The sequence below is a fragment of the Peromyscus maniculatus genome, chromosome 1, assembly GCF_049852395.1.
Source record: "Peromyscus maniculatus bairdii isolate BWxNUB_F1_BW_parent chromosome 1, HU_Pman_BW_mat_3.1, whole genome shotgun sequence".
Lineage (NCBI taxonomy): Eukaryota > Metazoa > Chordata > Mammalia > Rodentia > Cricetidae > Peromyscus > Peromyscus maniculatus.
In genome coordinates this window covers 108,248,569-108,267,635 of record NC_134852.1, presented here as the reverse complement: position 1 = coordinate 108,267,635, position 19,067 = coordinate 108,248,569, and the positions used below count along the sequence as shown (strand labels likewise).

General features: G+C 41.7%; 1 protein-coding gene, 1 long non-coding RNA gene and 1 pseudogene across 6 annotated transcripts in view; 2 read left to right on the top strand and 1 right to left on the bottom strand.

Annotated features, from left to right (window-relative positions):
* Rsf1 (remodeling and spacing factor 1) overlaps window positions 1–19,067 on the bottom strand; it is a 126,854-nt gene that overhangs the window by 104,769 nt on the left and 3,018 nt on the right. The window contains exons 1-2 of one of the 4 annotated variants that reach the window (XM_076547579.1): window positions 1,982–2,175; window positions 1,540–1,712 (exon numbers count right to left, since the gene is read on the bottom strand). The exons of 1 other annotated variant lie outside the window; for it this stretch is intronic. In XM_076547579.1, the coding sequence (XP_076403694.1) occupies window positions 1,540–1,675 (136 nt within the window). In that variant the 5' untranslated portion in view covers window positions 1,676–1,712; window positions 1,982–2,175. Of the gene's footprint in view, window positions 1–1,539; window positions 1,911–1,981; window positions 2,353–19,067 lie in introns of those variants that run through there. 2 more of the 4 variants (XM_042280241.2, XM_076547578.1) reach the window with 2 other exon arrangements.
* On the top strand, window positions 942–1,532 carry LOC102902909 (RWD domain-containing protein 4 pseudogene; annotated as a pseudogene).
* Window positions 2,239–4,430, top strand: LOC143267807 (uncharacterized). 2 transcript variants are annotated; one of them, XR_013043335.1, is made up of 3 exons: window positions 2,239–2,332; window positions 3,408–3,504; window positions 4,034–4,430. It is a non-coding gene; the product is annotated as an uncharacterized LOC143267807 (long non-coding RNA). The 2 variants fall into 2 exon arrangements; XR_013043334.1 differs by having other exon boundaries at window positions 2,245–3,504.

The following is a 19,067-nucleotide window of genomic DNA, read 5'->3' as shown; positions in this document are numbered from 1 at the left end:
AAGTAGAAATTAGTAATTAAAACAACATGTACTATTGGTACATGGCTTTATTTCAAAATAATGTCAAGGCCAACAAAGGGAGCTGTGGAAGAATGAGCATAATAAAGCTTTAAAACACGTACATCCTTACCATGTATTGTTCGTAGACACACAAATATATGCTTAGTATGAAAGTATGTGGGGACAACTCTTAAAAGTCTCAACGTTTGCCTTTAGTAATGGAAGAAGGGACTCATAACAGGAACAGTACATGGAGGGCTTCAAACAAAGCTTCAACTTTAATGTCCTTTAAAGATTAATGGGGGGGGGGTGGGAGTGAGAGATGGCTCAGCAATTAAGAGTTCAATTCCCAGCAACCACATGGTGGCTCACAACCATCTGTAATGAGACCTGGTGCCCTCTTCTGGCCTGCAGGCATACATAACAAACAAACAAACAAACAAATAAATAATAAATCTTAAAAAAAAATAAAGGACAGGCTGGAGAGATGGCTCAGAGGTTAAGAGCACTAGCTGCTCTTCTAGAGGACCTGGGTTCAATTCCCAGCACTTACAATGGCAACTGACATCTGTAACTCCAATTCCAGGGGATCTGACACCCTCACAGACATACATGCAGGCAAAACATCAATGCACATGAAATAAAAATAAATAAATCACTTGTTTTTTTAAAAAAGAGTAAAAATGGGGGGCAGGGCCTCCTTGTGACCGCCCCTTAGCGGCTGGTCCAAGGTCTGGGTGTCCCCCACTTAATGCAATTCCGGTTCCTGATCCCACATAAGGCGATCCAGATTCCCAGCCTGCAGCGGACTGCCAGTGGCTTGGCGCAGGCGAGGGTTGGGAGTGCGCGAGTGAGTACCTAGGGCTGAGGGGAGGGTTTCCCCACTGACGAGAGGAAACCGGGTGCTCTGGCCTCCTGCCTGCTGCCCGCCTGTTCTTTAAGGTCACAAACACTGTGTGCCCTGCGTGATGAGTGCCAAAGCGGACCAGGAGATGGAACTAGAAGCTTTACATTCTATTTATGAAGGAGACGTAAGCTGCCAGGAATTAAGTCCGGCTGCATTTCAATACAGGATAGGTGAAGACGGTGATCCCAAAGCCTTCCTAACAGACATTTCCTGGACAGAGACATCCCCAAACGCCTCCGATTATACCTATGAATGCTTTTTTTTTTTAACAACACCATCTCCTCAGCTGTAAAGCAGAGTATCTTAGCTAAACTACAAGAAGCCGTAGAAGTGAATCTTGGCACCGCCATGACCTACACATTGAGTAGGCCAAGGACAATAGAGAGCAGTTCGTGGAGAACCATCATCCTGGAATTCTACGCCAACACCCATAGCCAATATCATCTGGGTTGAAACTCCCAGCACAGCCCCATCATGTAAGAAAAAAAACAAGAAAGAGCCACTTTCTAAAGCTCAGAAACACAAGGGGGCAGATAAGAAACAGATCACAAAGGGGAGCTTCCCCGAGGCTGGACCTGGGTTGATGTGGGAAGTTAAGCAAACTGGCTCTCCAGATGATGACTAGCACCTACCTGCAGATGAGGCAAGAGCATCCTTTGAAAAGCAGCCTGGATCAACATGTCCCCTTACTTTTTCTGGTACTGAGTGGCTTTTTACAAGACATAGTTCTTTTGTATGCATCTTAAAAAATTTAAGTGGAAGGTCCATGAAGCGATTTGGTTGTAAATTATTTTCACAAATTTGCCTTAATAAAAGGTGAAAGTGTAAGTAAAAAAAGAAAAGAAAAAGGAGTAAAAGTGAAATACGTGGGAACCTGAAAGTCACGTCATAGAAAATCTCACAATGTCAGGGTTTTTTAAAAATAATAATAATCTGTATGTTATTTCTCTTGTGTGCAACCTTTTCATTCTTTTGTTGTTGCTATTCTTACAGAGGAAGCATTAAATTTTTAATTGAAAGGGGGAAAAGCTGCAGCTGGAGAGATGGCTCAGGGAGTTAAACACCCTTACTTACTGTTTTTTACAGACGACCTGTGCTGCAGCTCAAACCCACCGGTACCCAGTTCTGGAGGATCTGATACCCTCTTCAGGCACGCACATGCAAACATATTTCAGAACATAGTCCAATAAGGGAGTCCTGCAAGGGGATTTCTGAGTGCTTGTGAGAAAAGTCCAAGAAAATCAGACATGAGTCTTGTGACCTCAGTCTCTTCAGAACACGGAATCGTTCTTGGAATGTGTTTTCACGGTCCCCCCAGGTGTAACGGATAGAATGAGATGACTTCAGCTGTGTTAGTCATAGGCCTCTATGGAAAACATGCTTTTGCCATGTAGGATTGTCCTTGTGGTTGTTCACTTTACTCAGGTGACGCTTCTTGACCCTCAGAGTCTAAACTGTCTGATCTCTGACTAAAACTGGCCATTGCAGGGGACTTCAGTGAGCCTCATTTACTGGTTCCTCTCTCACAGACTCACACACGGTTGAAAGCACCACGAATCAGGGACCCGAGGTCAGCTATGAGAGAGAGTGGGGACCCTCAGAGAAGGCGGTGAGGGAGCATGATGGGGCAGAGACCAGGAAGGCTTTGCCTGACGTCAGGCCATCATTTCTTAAAGAAAGGGCACACCTATCAAGATAAATCACAACGATTAGATTGCTTGCCGTTTGTGTATGATCACAATCCCTGGTTTCCAGAAGGAAGAACTTTCGATGACTAAGTATGGGACCGAATCAGAAAAAATACCGGCAGGCTTATAAACAAGGGGGAAGGATCCTTGTTCAATTTGGGGTCAATTAGGCATTAATTCGAAATGTTATCAAAATGCTTAAGGAAGATAAGGAGGATATTAATCATGAGGATGTTCAAACCTTAAAATTAGTAAAAGACTCAAAGAAGATTTTTCCCTATTCAGGCAAAATCAACGTAAAAACAGCGCCAAAGGTAACTCTGCTGATGGCCACTGCCTCAGCTCCCTTACTGGAGGCTCCCCTTGAGTTTGTGTCCTCCACTGCCTGAAAACGACCCTGAAGCATGGGGTGAGGAATCTGATAATCAATCTATTCTTCAATTCTGTCCATGTTTTGATGAGGACTTAGGGAAGCCTATGAAAAAGCTAACTTTACATACAACCTAGGCAAGCTAGGGCTCGACAGAGAAACAGATTTCATTTCCCAGTTCCTCCCTGGCCTCAAGAGCTGTGCTTGGTATTTCCAGTGCAATTTCAGCAAAATCAAAATGTTTACCTAATTATGCACTAACCAATCTATTTAAAACATAAGACGAAGATATGGCTTCGGACAGTCCTCTAATATTATCTCGAGGGGCAAGGGAAGATCTACAGCCATTTGAATCCAGGCCAAAAGAGGCCTCTGTGTACCCTGTGGATCCTTCACCGTCTTTAACCTTACTTATTCTCCCCCACTAAATTGTCTCCTACAGGTATTACAGCGCCAGAGGATAAACCTTTGGAATGGATTCATTACACCACAGGAGCCATAAAATACTAACTGCTACCTTACTTCTTCTTGCTCAATTAGTAAATCAGGGGAGACAATTTTATCGCAACAATTATATGGGTTTGATCCTTGCTATATTATCTTACCCTTAACTAGCAATCAGTTTTTTAGAGTGTTACAGAACTCTATGGATTTTCAAATTTCATTTGCAGATTAGTATGGAAGGAGAGGAAATCATTATCTAGCTGGTAAGCTATGGGATTTTCTCATACAAACTGAATTGTGATTACAAAAGTTGTTCAACCTTCTCCCATTCCATAAGCAGATACTTATTTTATTGATGGCTCACTTAATACTACAGGAGGGGTTCATGGTCCAGATAGTCAATGTAGTAATACTTTTTTCCCTCAGCCCCACAGGTGGAACTGGCTGTTTAGATTCATTTATTACAGTTAGTCCATAAACCCTTAGTACTGTTTCAGATTCTGCTTATGTTGTAGAATCCTTTCCAACAACAGACTCATACTCATACCCACTCCAACCTCCCTGGTTTTATTACAGAAGGAAATGTAAAGCTGATGCATTAACCTATCCTATTTTACTTCCCAGAAGAAAACTAGAAAGAAGAAGATGGGTCCACTGAGACATTAAGGACTCCTCTTTGGCTCTTCCAGCCCTAGGCCATCAAGGACAATGGCAGAGAGAAAAAGATATAGAAGTCACCAAAAGATAGCAAATCTCCAGCCGAAGGGCAAAAGGAGACATTGGGAGACATTGACCGTATCACCAGAAGTCAAGTCTGCCCACCTGGCGCCAAGTTAAGGCCCTATGCACCAAGTTACTTCACTTTCCTTGACTATGTTTACGACTGGACCTTGGGACCATAAGACTCATTCATTCATCTGAAGAAGGGACTGTATTTAATTCTTCCTTGGTATTTATATCACTTCCTATCTGTACAGGACATAACATTTATATTCTTATTAAAGTCAAATATGGGCTTATATTCTACAAGATATCACAACTACCATCTTAGTTAGGGTTTCTATTGCTATAAAGAGACACCGTGACCACAGCAACTCTTATAAAGAAAAACATTTAATTGTGGATTTACAGTTCAGAGGTTCAGTCCATTATCATCATGGTGGGACACGGCAGTGTGCAGGCTGACATGGTGGCTAGAGAGGAAGCTGAGAGTTCTTATATCTTGACTCACAGGCAACAGGAAGTGGTCTGAGTCACTGGGTACGGTTTGAGCATTTATGAGACCTCAAATCCCACCTCTACAGTGACACACTTCCTCCAACAAGACCATACCTATTCTAACAAGGCCACACTTCCTAATAGTGCTGCTCCATTTGGGGGCCATTTTCTTTCAGACACCACAACTATTTATCATATGGGTCTTTTTCAAGCTATTCTCTAGATTTTTCTGATCAATGTAATAATGTAGCTAGTAATAATAATAATAGTTTGTGACAAGTTTTAAATTCCCAGTTGCTGAATATCCACCACTGCTGATATAATAAGTCAAATTAATAAATCTAGGTTTAATGAACAGAGAAAGCAATCCTGGGTGACCCTTGGAAAGGCAGGGGAAGAGTCACATGGCAAATATGGCTACTAGGCCTTAAGTAACCTGTAGGCATGGTCTTGAGCAAGTCCCAAGGAGGGGCTGGGTTTTTGGTGGGCTTTGAGGGAGCAGAGGTCTGGAACAAGAAGGCAACTCTAGGGGAGGGGCTGCTGTTTAGTGGGCTTTGAGAAGGTAGGTTTGGGGAGAGAAATGGGGGAGGGGAGTTGAGGTGGAACATTCCAGACTCTTTGGGTATACAGGTGCCAGTGCTGAGGTGGAGCTTCCACCAGAACAGTCTGGATCTCTGTTCTTGGTGTCAGAGATGCTTAAGGGTCTAATATTATTATGTTTATAATTTGCTTGCTTATAGGATACTCATGCACCACCAAATGACAATTACATTTATCTACAACATCTCAAATCAAAATTACTCTGGATATCCTGCTATTAAAAAAATTAAAAGGTGGGAGCTGTTGGAACATAGTCCAAAAATGAAGTTGTTCAAGGGGAATTCTGAGTGCTTGTGAAAAAACTCCAAGAAAACAAGACCACGAGTCTTGTGACTTAAGTTTCTTAAAAACACAACTTGTTCTTGGAATGTGCCCTTCCCAGATGTAGCAGATAGGATGAGTTCACTTTAAGTTGTTTATTACAGCTGGCTATTGTTATTTGTTTATATGCCTCTAAAGAAAAACATGGTTTTGCCATGTACATACTGTCCTTGTGATTATATACTCAGATGACTTTTCTTAACCCTCAGAGTATAAATTGTCTGATGCCCTGAATAAAGTTGGCTATTGTGTGAGACTTTATCCTGCCTCAAGTATTGACTACATTCTCCCAGGTTCATGCCACGAACCAGAGTTGGTAAACAAGACATACATGCAGACAAAAAAACTCATATACATAAAACAGAACGTAATAAAGAAAAAATATATAGTATGGTGGTAGTGGTGCACACCTTTAAACCCAGCACTCAGGAGGTAGAGGCAGGTGAATCTCTTGAGTTGAGACCAGCTTGATATACAGAGTGAGTTCCAGGACAGCCAGGACTACACAGAGAAACCCTGTCTTGAAAAACCAAAAAGAAAGAATATATAAAATCTTTCTGGGGGCTGGAGAGATGGCTCAGAGGTTAAGAGAACTGGCTGTTCTTCCAGAGGTCCTGAGTTCAATTCCCAGCAACCACATGGTGGCTCACAACCATCTGTAGTGAGATCTGGTGCCCTCTTCTGGCCTGCAGTCACACATGCAATCAGAACACTATATACATAATAAATAAATCTTTTAAAAAAATCTTTCTGGAATGAAAAAAAAAGTCACTTACAAAGGAATAAGACTCAGACTAATAGGTTTTTCACCAGCAACAGTAGATGGTAGAAGATTTAAAGAAAAAAAGGCAGTGTTGTCGAACTTTCGTAAGGAAAGTTCTTGACTATTGGACTACTGTTTTCAGTTACAGCAGTAGTCAGAATAGAAGACAAACACGCCAGAACTGAAAGTTTACTGCTTAGAGACCGTCTTTGAAAAAAATGTATCCCAACAAAGGGGCAGATCCAAGGAGAAAACATATGGAAACCAGAACAGTGATAAGATTATCACAATATGTAATTTAAACTGTTGAGAAATAATATTAAGTTTAAAAAAAAATTCCATGGACCGGGCATCGGTGGTGCATGCCTTTAAGCCCAGTACTCAGAAGGCAGAGCCAGGCGGATCTCTGTAAGTTCGAGGCCAGCATGGTCTACAGAGCGAGATCCAGGACAGCCAAGAGCTGTTATACAGAGCAATCCTGTCTTGAAAAACAAAACAAATATGTTTGTCTACCTAGACAGAATAGGGGTAAGGGAGATGGCTCAGTGGCTAAGAACATTTGCTGTGAAAGCAAGAGGATCTGAGTTCAAGTCTCCAGCACCTACAAAAAGCTAGCCATGGCTACATGTGCCTGTAATCCCCACACTGAGCATGCAGAGACGAATGGATTCCAGGAGTCCTCGAAAGCTAACCTAATGGAAATGGCAAGGTTCAGGTTCAGTAAGGTTTCTCAAAAAAAAAAAAAAAAAAAAAAGTAGAAAGACACTCAATGTCCTTCTCAGGCCTTAACATGAACCAACATACACACACACACACACACACACACACACACACACACACACACACACACACACAAAGAATAGAGGCTAAAGAGATGACTCATTGGTTAAGAGCACTAGCTATTCTTCCAGAGGACCTAAGTTCAATTCCCTAGCATTCAGCATCCATATGTCCATTCATATGCCAACTTACAAATGTCTGTACTCCATCCAGTCCTGGCTGATTCAACACCCTCTTCTGGTCGCCATGGGCACAGATATATAAAAGGGAAAGGGTGATTACACACAGGCCTAATAACTTCAGTTTGATTCCCTGGTCCCAAAAAGCGGCACCCAGGAACTAAGTCCCACAGTCGTCCTCTGTCCTCTGTATGCTACACAAACAGAAAAGCACACTATGTCCGAATGAAAAAGAGGGAGAAGGTGCAGCTCAGTGACTGCACACACTCAACTGCACGCATGAGGTCCTGGGCATCGCCAGCACGACAGATAAACACATAAGAATGGAGAAGATAATAAGGATGGATGAAGAGGTCCAAAATATGAGAAAATAGGAAAGGGCTAAAATACAGCTATCATGGCAAATCAAACCAGATTATGAGTAGATTAAAAAAAGAAAGAAAGACAGAAAAGATAAACCAGTTGATCACAATCAACATTTATAAGATAAAGAAAATTAGGAAAGTTATAGAATGTCTGATTCCAGATCCCAGACCAAGTTAGGGCCGCTATATAGCTCCTTTATGGTGCTCAGCAAGTCTATAAGGGAATAAAAAGGAACCTCCACTGATGAAGATGCACTCCCTAGGTAAGTCTTCACCTCACAGGCACCAGGCCCTGACTTCCATCTCCAGCTCCACAACAAACAACCTTTACTAGTTGATTAGTCAGTTTTTCAATGTGTTACAGTCTTACTATATTCCAAACTACAAGAAAAGTCTCAGCAGAAAAAACAACAACAACAAAAAACAGCTTGTCCTGTTTTTTTTTTTTTTTTTTTTTTCCTGGAAGATTTTTAACACTTAGGGATGGAGGAAGTTACAGTTACACTTTAAAGCCAATTGTGAGGTTATTCAGCACAAAAGGGATAAAGTATCAAAACTAATTCTCTGAGACACTCAACTTAGCAAATGCCAAGGCTTCCCAACCAAGTCACTCCATTCTGCCTGCAGAGCACAGATGAAGCCCTCAACCCCACACAGTAGCAAGCACTAGGATGTCTTCCCTCAACAAGTCGAAGCTTCCTGCAACTTATGACCCACCTGGGGTCATGTGACCAAATGTGGAGGCTGAGAACACTCAAGGAGGAAAAATTAGTTCAAACTGAAGCAGCGTCATGAATGCGTCATGAATGTGAGATGTTTCTGATAGTCCTTGCCCCATGCTTCATCCCCAGCACATGCCTCGGGCCACAAAAGCCAAGAATCACCCGGGCTCAAATTCAAGACTACTTACGTCATAAATCACAGTGCTCTTACTATGCATACAAAATTTTCTGCTCTTGTAAAAGCATTATCTTTCAGTTATGGAAAATAAAGCCCTCTAGGCTGGAGTGATGGCTCAGAGGTTAAGAGCACTGGCTGTTTTCCAGAGGTCCTGAATTCAATTCCAGCAACCACATGGTGGCTCACAACCATCTATAATGAGATCTGGTGCCCTCTTCTGGCATTCAGACAAACATGCAGACAGAAAACTGTATACATAATAAATAAATAAATCTTTTTTTTAAAGCCTTTTAATGTTTTCCTATAGTCATTATTCAGCACAAACGTATCAAATTAGTATTATTAAAATGTTTGAAAACTGAGGCCCTTTAGCCCCAGCACTTGGAAGGCAGAGGCAGGTGGATCGTTGAGTTTAGGGCTAGTCTGGTCTACAGAACAAGGTCTAGGCCAGCCACATCTACACAGTGAGACTGTCTTAAAAAAGTAAGCAAACGGGCTAGAAAGATGACTCAGCAGTTAAGAGCATTGGCTGCTCTTCCAGAGGACCTGGGTTCAATTCCCAGCACCCACACGGCAGTTCACATCTGTCTGTAACTCCAGGTCCAGGGAATCTGACACCCTCACAGAGACATACATGCATGCAAAATACCAATGCACATAAAATAAAAATTAATTAAAATAAAAAGCAAGCAAACAAATAAATAAAAGTTGTTTGAGTTTCATTTTCTTTAAGAACTGTTAAATGAACTGTTTTTGTTTTCATGTTTTTCTAGATGGGGTCCGGCTGGCCTGGAACATGCTACATAGACCAGGCTGGGATACGTAGCAATCCTCTATCTCTGCTTCCCAAGTGCTGAGATTTCAGGCCAGCACTACTACACACGCCTGTTAAGCAAGCTTCGGCTTGACATTAGGACAGAATCAACACCATTTCTGAAACGGCCCTAATGCTTCACTACTCTGTGTTTTGTGTTTTACAAAGCGGTAGCCTCACATTGACAAAAATCAACATATCAAGTGAGGTCCATTCTACATAACTGTTTTTCTTCTTCTAATAGCAGTTTTAGGTTTTACTCTCTCTATCCTTTCTCACCCGAGTGAACAGCAACAGTTACCAACATAAACCTTACCAACACATGGAAACCATGCTTCCAGACCAGATAGCCAATCTTGGATGAGAGCTGGAGGCTGGTTTAATAGCGAGGCTACAAATCTTCCCCCTTATGGCAAATTACTGGGCCACTCGGCTCCAGTATTGCATTATGACAATTATACAGACGTACCCACAGCTACCCCTGAGCATCTTACCCTGTTAACAGGAAGGCTTTAAACCTATCTAACAGAGGAATGATGATAATAACTGAGTATAAAATTAAACTAACATTAAGAAAACTCACAGAGAGGCTGGTATTTTCAACTCACAGGACACCAGGCATTTGGTTTATATTATATTGATTCTAAATACATTATCAAACAGAAATAAATACTCTGATACATTCCTTTCTTCACATACTGGAATAGGCATCAACAATTTTTTTTCCTGGAAGGGTCCAGATAGTAAATACTTTGTTTTTCAGGCTCTACATTTGGGATGATAACTCGGTTCTTTCCGCCATAGTAATCTGAAAGCAGTCACAAAGGACATGAACAAACGAACAGGCCTGTATAGCAAAAACTTTATTTGCAAAAACAGATGAGGGATCAGATTCTGTGCACAGGCTGTTTGTCCACACCTACTAAACCACTGCAGAATATATTTTAATTTCCAATTACATCCACTAATCACAATGTTGAAATAAGACATAAAACCTACTTGACTGACGTGGTATCATTAACCAAGGTGACAATTACCTCCAACTGTCAATGGAAAGAATTTCATTCTTGTATGCTAGACAAATGTTTAGTGTACAGTTTAAAGTTTACTTTATATCAGATTTAGTTCTAAAAAGAAGTTTTAGAGTAATATATGGTCCTGTACAAAACTGGAAAATTTTCACACATAAACATTTATTAAATACTATTACTCGTCAGTTACAGAATTAAAATGATAAGAAGCTCCCCCATCAAGGATCTTATCATCTCCTGCTAGACTGTGGTGAAAAAGTACTTATGAGGATTCTGACAATCTACCTGGAGAACGTGCTGCGTGAGGGAGAGGAGCGGCTGATTCACTCTGGGAGACAGAGAAGTGCTGGATGCTCCCAGAGCAGACCTACCCCGCACCTGTACAGCGAGCAGACAAGGGCCGGAGGCTGGAGAGGGATGCGCAACTCTAGAGGGAGGAGGAAGAAACGGCAAAGGCCCAGAAAGAACTTTATGAGAGAACTTTTCCCTGAACCTGCAGTTCAGCACAGGACAACAGAAGAGTGGGCTGAGCATAAGGGGACAAGGACAATAGACTCAACAAGCATTGAGAACAAACACCAAAGCAAGCCGGTTGGTATCTGGGTTTGGTCCTTGGTTTCTGATATTGGTAGTTGGAGTAGGTAACATTTACTGCAACAGGATATTTGTGATCTAAGAAGTAACAGTACAACTCAAGTTCCCTCTTGGAAAGCCTCTTCAGAAAAGTAGCTAGTAAGCTTTGATGATTAACAAAGAAATACATATTATAAAAAAATAAAATGCAAAAAAATATACAAAAAAGCAAATGGGAGAATTATGATTCTACTTTGGAGAAATGACAAAGATAAACAAGAACAAAGACAGGGAAAAGCTGGGGGTCTACAAGGAATCAGATTCAACCTTCATTCTTATGCTTGTTGTATGTTTCTGGTTTTCTAGGCAAGGTCTTTTACAGCCCAATCGAACTCAAACTCGCTTTGCAGCCAAGCTGGCCTTGAATCCAGCTCTTCCTGCCTCTGCCCTGAGTGTAGGCCACCCCCACCTCGGCTTCTGAATGTCTTCTTAAACACTGCATGTCAACCATGCATACTTACCTTGGCAATCTGAGTAAACTCTGTGCAGTATAAAATCTGAAACCTAGCCTGTCCGCTGGAGGCATGTGTCCAGTTCTTCCCTCATCCCTTTCTTACAATCAGTTTAGTGCTGCTTCTACTTGGGATACTTTCACACCCTGTGTTCCTACATGGAAAAGGTCCTCCTGACACAGGACAGATGCATTCCTAAGTTTTTTATTTTGTGTTAATGTGCCTGGTGCTATGGTTTGGACATATAGTGCCACCCCTCAAATACAGCTCTGTGTTAAAGGGTTGCTCCTCTGCTGGCGATACTAGTGAGAGGCGACTGGATCATGAGGGCACCAGCTTCACTAATGGAGTAACTCCTCACCAAGTCACAGCTGAATGGGCAATCAGGAATTGGGGCATAGCTGAAAGGAGGAGGTCACTTGGGGCATGTCTTTGAAGAGTACTTCTTGGTGGATTTGTGCTACAGATCTCTCTCTTTCCCTCTTCTCTTCCATTCCCTCCCTCTTCCTGGCTGCCAGGAAATGAGCAGCTCTGCTCACACAACCCTCTTCCATCATAATGCCTTACCATATCAATGCCATACCACCAATCAACCCATAGCGATGAAGCAAGACGACCATGGGCTGAAACCTTACAAACCATAAGCCAAAGTCATCTTTCTGTCTTTCAAGTTGTTTATTCAGGTATTTTTATCACAGTGATGGAAAAATGCTGACATGTTCCTCTATCCATGTCTGTTCTCTCTGCCTCTTCAGAAAAGTGTGCCTCTTATTAAACAGAACAGGCCACGGATGTATGTTGCACCAATCCGAAATGGTCTTATAATAAAAACCCAGAGCCAGATATTAGGATAAATGCTAAACGATCAGAGAGACAAGGAACAAGTCACAGTCACTTCTCACCTCACCAACTTCTCAGCAGAAAAGAGAAGATCTGTCTCCACGAATCCTCAGACTGAATGCCTCTGAGTCCTCAGTCTAAAGGGCCTAATTCTTGTCTCTTCCAGCCTCATGTTCCTTTTTCTGCCCAGCCATATCACTTCCTGTCTCAACCTTCCTAGTGCTGGGATTAAAGGCATGTGACTCCCAAGTACCCAGATTAAAGGTGTATGATCGCAAATGCTGGAATTAAAGGTGTGCCACCACTGCCTGGCTGTTTGTCTTTTAAACTGGATTAATCTCATGTAGTCCAAAGTGGCTTTGAAATCACAGAGATCCAGACGGATCTGGGATTAGATTAAAGGTGTGTGATCCCAAGTGCTAGGATAAAAGGTGTGTGCCACCACTGCCTGACCTCCGTGGCTAACTCTGTGGCTGGCTCTGTCCTCTGATCTTCAATTAAGTTTTATTAGAGTACAACAAAATATCACCACAGATGTATCTCAATAATAAAGCATAGAGGCAAGGCTCTGGGTCCCACCCACTAGACCACAAACAACTTTTCTTTTTCAAAGTTGGAGAGTCAGTAAGACAGCTAACAAGAAAAGGTGCCTGTTGCCGAGCCTGACAAGCAGAGTTCAATCCCCAGGACTGACAAGCTAGGAAAACTGACTCGTACACGTTGTCCTCTGACCTCCATGAGTGTGGTTGCACCTTCCTACACACAGACACACACGGAATGAATTGCTTTTTACAAGTTTAAGAAACACAAGCCACAAATTATTTTTTTTTTCAGTACCATTAGAACTTATTTGAGGAGAAACCAAATTTACATGGAATTTTTAAATCAGTATTAAAATTTACTTAATTCGCAGGCTGGAGAGATGGGTCAGCAGTTAAGAGCACTGGTTGCTCTTCCAGAGGACCCAAGTTCAACTCCCAGTACCTGTATGGTGGCCCACAACCTTCTATAACTCCAGGGGATCTGATGGTCTCTGTGGGCACTGCTTGCCTATGGTACACACATACATGCAAGCAAATCACCCACACAAAATAATAAATTAAAACAGAGAGATTTTAAAAAATTACTTAATTCTGAGAAATTTTTAAGATAAAAAGTATTATAAGATGAATAGAAAGTAGGCTAGGTTTGCCATTTGAAACCCATAAACTCACAAAAGTACCCTCCCTCATCCAACCTCCCCACCCCCACACAGTACACACACGCACACGCACACGCACACGCACACGCACACACAGCTTAAGAGCTGCTATTATAACTGAATTGATACATCCTTTTTTGGCGGAGGGAGTTGAGACAGGGTTTCTTTTTGTAGCCTTGGCTGTCCTGCAACTCGCTCTGTAGACCAGGATGGCCCTGAACTCACAGAGATCTGCCTGCCTCTGCTTCCGGAGTGCTGGGATTAAAAGTGTGCATTATCACTGCCCAGCCTTTGTATTTTTTTAAAACCTACTCCTTCATTGTCTATTTTCACTATTAAACCATAAGCTCACTGAATGCAAGCATACTGTTTATGTGGCTTAATAATACACTCCAAGGGTTTATGTACACCCAGCACATAGCAAGCAATCAAGTAGCACTTACTGAAAGACCTTTTTTTTTTTTTTTAAGATAGCTCTTTCTGGTCTGAAACTCCCTAAGTAGACCAGGCTGGCCTCAAACTCAACAGAGATGTACCTGTCTCTGCCTCCTGGCAAGAAATGACTTCTTTTTTTTTTTTTTTTTTTTTTTTTTTTGGTTTTTTTTCGAGACAGGGTTTCTCTGCATAGCTTTGCGCCTTTCCTGGAACTCACTTGGTAGTCCAGGCTGGCCTCGAACTCACAGAGATTCGCCTGGCTCTGCCTCCCGAGTGCTGGGATTAAAGGCGTGCACCACCACCGCCTGGCTCAAGAAATGACTTCTTAAATGAAGTTATTTTCTCAAGTAGTAATTGGTATTATACAAGTCCTAACATGACTGGAAAACAGAAAGCATCCTGGTATCTTCTGTTATGGCATCTATATTATAGTAAAGTCAGTAAAGGAAAAACATAATATATTAAAACCATAAACATAAAGCAGAAAGTAAAAAATCTATTCTTAAATCTAGCAACACATAAAAATACCCTCCTTGAAGACATGGCTCAGGTTAACGTTCTTTAAGCTTAGTTACTCTTACTTTTCCACAATACATGTGGTCATATACCTCACCAAAAACTTGTGAGGGATAATTTTAGTTTAGAATCTGTAGTCTAGAATGCATATACTACTACTACTACTCCATTTAATAAAATCCCAGAGGGAAATGTCTTTAGAGGATAACATACAAACTCACTTTAGCGTCTTACTAAACGAGAAAGATCTTTTAAAACAGACCCATTCTAACATTTTTGTTTGAAATCCTTACAATATTTGCTAGAACGACCATGCAGCAGATGGTCAGTATACACGTTAAATTAATGAAGTAACAACTGGGACCTTCCTTTCTGGGGTAAAGTGTGCATGTGTGGTGTGTGCTCACAGGCACTCCTGCATGAGTTGGCCAGAGGCGAACTTCCGGTGACTTCCTCTATAATTCTCCACTGTATTTTTTGACAAGATCTCTCACTGAACCTGGAACTCACTGAACCTGGAACTCACTGAACCTGGAACTCACTGGCCGACAATCCAACAAATCCTAGAGACACACCCATCTACCACCACACACACACACACACACACACACACACACACACACACACACACACACACACACCCCGCCTCACCCTTTTAACTCCCGACAGCATTAGGGTTATAGGTGTGCGCCACCGCTCCTGGCTTTTAGATGGGTGCTCAGGATATAAACTAAGGTCCTCATGCAATGAGCTAGCCCCTAAGGAACCTTTTTTTAAATTTTATTTTATTAATGTGCATGAGTGTTTTGCCTACATGTATGTCTGTGTATCACATGTATGCCTGATGCCTGCAAAGACCAGAGAAAGTGTCAGATCCCTTGGAACTGTAGTTACAGATGGTAAGGGTGCTAGGAATCAAACCTGCGTCCTTTGGAAGAGTAGCCAGTGCTCTTAACTGCTGAGCTACCTGTCCAGCCTCTAAAGATATTTAACAGCAAATTTCATGGTAAACATCTGAATAACTAGAAGACTAAAAAAGCAAGCCACTTTGCATTAAGAGTCTCACATTAGCCAAAAGTTCTTCTGTTCTAATTACCACCTGCGCTAGGACAATGCTAACGGCCTCCCTCTCCACCTTAATAACTGCTGTTTACCTCAGTTCTATGATAAACCAAAATGACACTGCATAGTGTCAGAAACAAGAGCTACCCAGCTTCAACAGAGTAGATCTCAAAGAGAAATAAAGAATCTTATTTCTTCAAAATCAGAAATGCCAAAACTGGGAATTTTCAGCCAACCTAGGTTCTTGCTTCAGTAAGGCCATTAACCAATGACTTGCCAGTATAAACCCACATGCTACACTCCCTGAGATCTGCTTATATTAAGAGATGGTAGCCAGGCAGTGGTGGAGCATGCCTTTAATCCCAGCACTCGGAGGCAGAGCCAGGCGGATCTCCGTGAGTTCGAGGCCAAACTGGTCTACAGAGTGAGATCCAAGACAAAACTACGTGGAAAAACCCTGTCTCGAAAAACCAAGAGAGAGAGAGAGAGAGAGAGAGAGAATGAGAATTACTGGGTACAATGGTCATCTTCTCACTTCATCAAATGCACACACACACACACACACACACACACAAAGACTACCGCAGACTTCAATTAAGCACCATATGAAGTCAGAACCATAGTTCCACATAAATATAAAAGACATACCCTTTTATACTTGCCATTTTGGCTGCAGAGTTAAAGTCATTGTAATTAGGTACAGTAACAAATGTGTCTGATTGCATTCCTAGCACTCTAGACATTATAACAAGAAATTCCAAGTTCAAAACACGCCTGGACTACATATGGAGTTTCAACTGGAGAGGTGGCTCAGTGGCAGAGCATTTACCTACCAGGCAGAAAGCCCTGGGTTAGAACTCCAGTAATGAAAGAATAAAACAAACAAAACACATGCCTACATTCTCAGAAGTGGGGAGACTGAGGCAGGTGAATCACAAGTTCAATACCACTCTAGGCTATATAGAGTTCCAAGCTAGTCTGAGATAGACAGAAAATTTCAGATTAACCTGAGCCAAATAATAAGACCATATCAAAAATAAAACATTTCAGCCAAGCAGTGGTGGCACAGGCCTTTAATCCCAGCACTCGGGAGGCAGAGCCAGGTGGATCTCTGTGAGTTCGAGGCCAGCCTGGGCTACCAAGTGAGTCCCAGGAAAGGCGCAAAGCTACACAGAGAAACCCTGTCTCGAAAAACAAAACAAAACAAAACAAAAAAACAAAAACAAAAACAAAAAGAAAGAAACCCTGCCTCAACAAAGTGCAGTTAAAAAGGCAAGAACCAGCTCTTGAAAGCTACTCTCTGATTTCTATACCCTGATGTCTGTGTGCCCCCACATTGTTCATTCATACACACACACACACACACACACACACACACACACACACACACACACTCAGAGGCACAACACTGAAGAGTCTTGGGAGCTAACAATCTTACGAAGTTAATGTCTGGGTTGGGGATTTAGCTCAATGGTAGAGCGCTTGACTAGCAAGCACAAGGCCCTGGGTTTGGGCCTCAGTGGGGGGGGGGTGGGAGTGAGGGGGTTTTAATGTCTACCCTTCTTTTTACCTATATTCCACAGTAACCTACTTCTTGTTAGGAGGAAGCATTTAAATTCCATACTAAATAGAGACCTGGGAAGTATAAAGCAGAATGTATAAATAATGCTTTCACTTGGAATGTCCTTTTCCGAGTCTAGCATCAACCATGAATCCATTCATAGTTGATAATTTTGGTGGACTTTTCAAACCACAGTCTGAATAACACTAATGGTCAGGTGTATGTGCTGGAAATCTGTGTCTTAATTTCTCTTTCTTGTATGATAAAGCAACAGTCATCCTTTCTTTCTAGACCCAAAAGGTAATGATAGTCTCTAGAGCAGATTCCCAAACTTTTTAGATTCATGGTACCCTCAGTGTCTCAGCAATTTCCTTAGAGTGGCCCTATATCAAAACAAAACAAAACAAAAAACAAAAAAAAAAAAAAAAAACCATCAGTTCCACTTATTAGGTATTTGGAAACCATTTGAAAAGTGAATCTAGGGGCTGGAGAGATGGCTCAAGTGGTTAAGAGCATTCCTGACTCTTGCAAAGGATCCAGATTTGATTTCCAGCACCCACATGGTGGCTCCCAACCATCTGTAATTCTAATTCCAAGGGACCTGATGCCTTTTTCTGACTTCCAAGTGTACCAGGTACACCTGCACACCTGTGAGAACAGGCAGGTAAAACACTCAGATGCATACAATCAATCATTACTTTTTTTTTTTTTTTGGGGGGGGGGGGTTGAGACAGGGTTTCTCTGTGTAGTTTTGGTGCCTGTCCTGGATCTCGCTCTGTAGACCAGGCTAGCCTCCTGGGTGCTGGGATCAAAGGCGTGCGCCACTGCTGCCCAGCTTAATCATTCCTTTTTAAAAAGAAAAATTAATCTAACTAAATTGACATTTTTCATGGTTTTATTTTATCTTTAAATAACCAGAATTACCTGTGGAATACTACCATGGGGCACAGAAGAACTTCCCAAGTTTTGGAATTTAAATGGACACTGGTTCTATTTTCTGTCTCATGAGAGCCTTCTTGACTAAGGAACAGGGTATCCTAAACTGAAGCCACACTATCAAATGAAAGCTTACAAACAACTTTTTAGGAAAAAGATCAAAGTATTTAAACAGGGACAAATCAGTTAACTAGCTTCTACCAAAGAACGTTATCGTGTTGCTAAATCTACCTCAATAAATGCTGTACTCAAGTACTGAACTAGCCCCCTTCCGTACCCCAGCTGGTAGAACAGAAGACTGAAAAAGACACATAAAAACATAGTCTAAGGGCCACTCACACTAGGAAAAGCAAATCTTGCATAAGTTGGAATTTTTATTTATTGTGTGCACATGTGTGCACTCTACGCACACGCCAAAAGCCGAACGGAGAGCTTAGAGCACTGCTTGCAGGTGGTCCTTTCTTCCACTATGCAGATTCAGGGACTCAAACCCACATCAGCAGGCTTGGCAGCAAGTACCCTACCCCCTGAGCTACCCTGCCAGCCCTATTAGAACTTTTAAATGGCACTAGAAATGCTTTAAAAAAAAAAAAAAAAAAACTTAGCCAGGCGTTGGTGGCACACACCTTTAACCTCCCCACTTGGGAGGCAGAGCCAGGTCTGTGAGTTCGAGGCCAAGCCTGGTCTGCAGAGTGAGTTCCAGGACAGGCTCCAAAAATTCATAGAGAAATCTTGTCTTGAAAAAGCAAAAAAAAAAAAAAAAGTATATGTATATACATCTACATATACACACACAAAGCAAAACTGGTCTGATTCCAACACAGGCACCCCATGCACTCCCGACTTAACAAAAATTTAAGGCTAATTACAAATGTACTATGTATCTTTTATCTGAAAAAAACTTTAATGTAATTTGTAGTACAGGAATATTTGTAAGTACCTGGTTTATGAAAGGGTTTTTTGAAACATTTCATTTGGTTTTTAGCCATTACCTTTGTCTACTGAAGAAACTGAGGTCCATATTAATGAAACAATTGCTCTACAACCTATA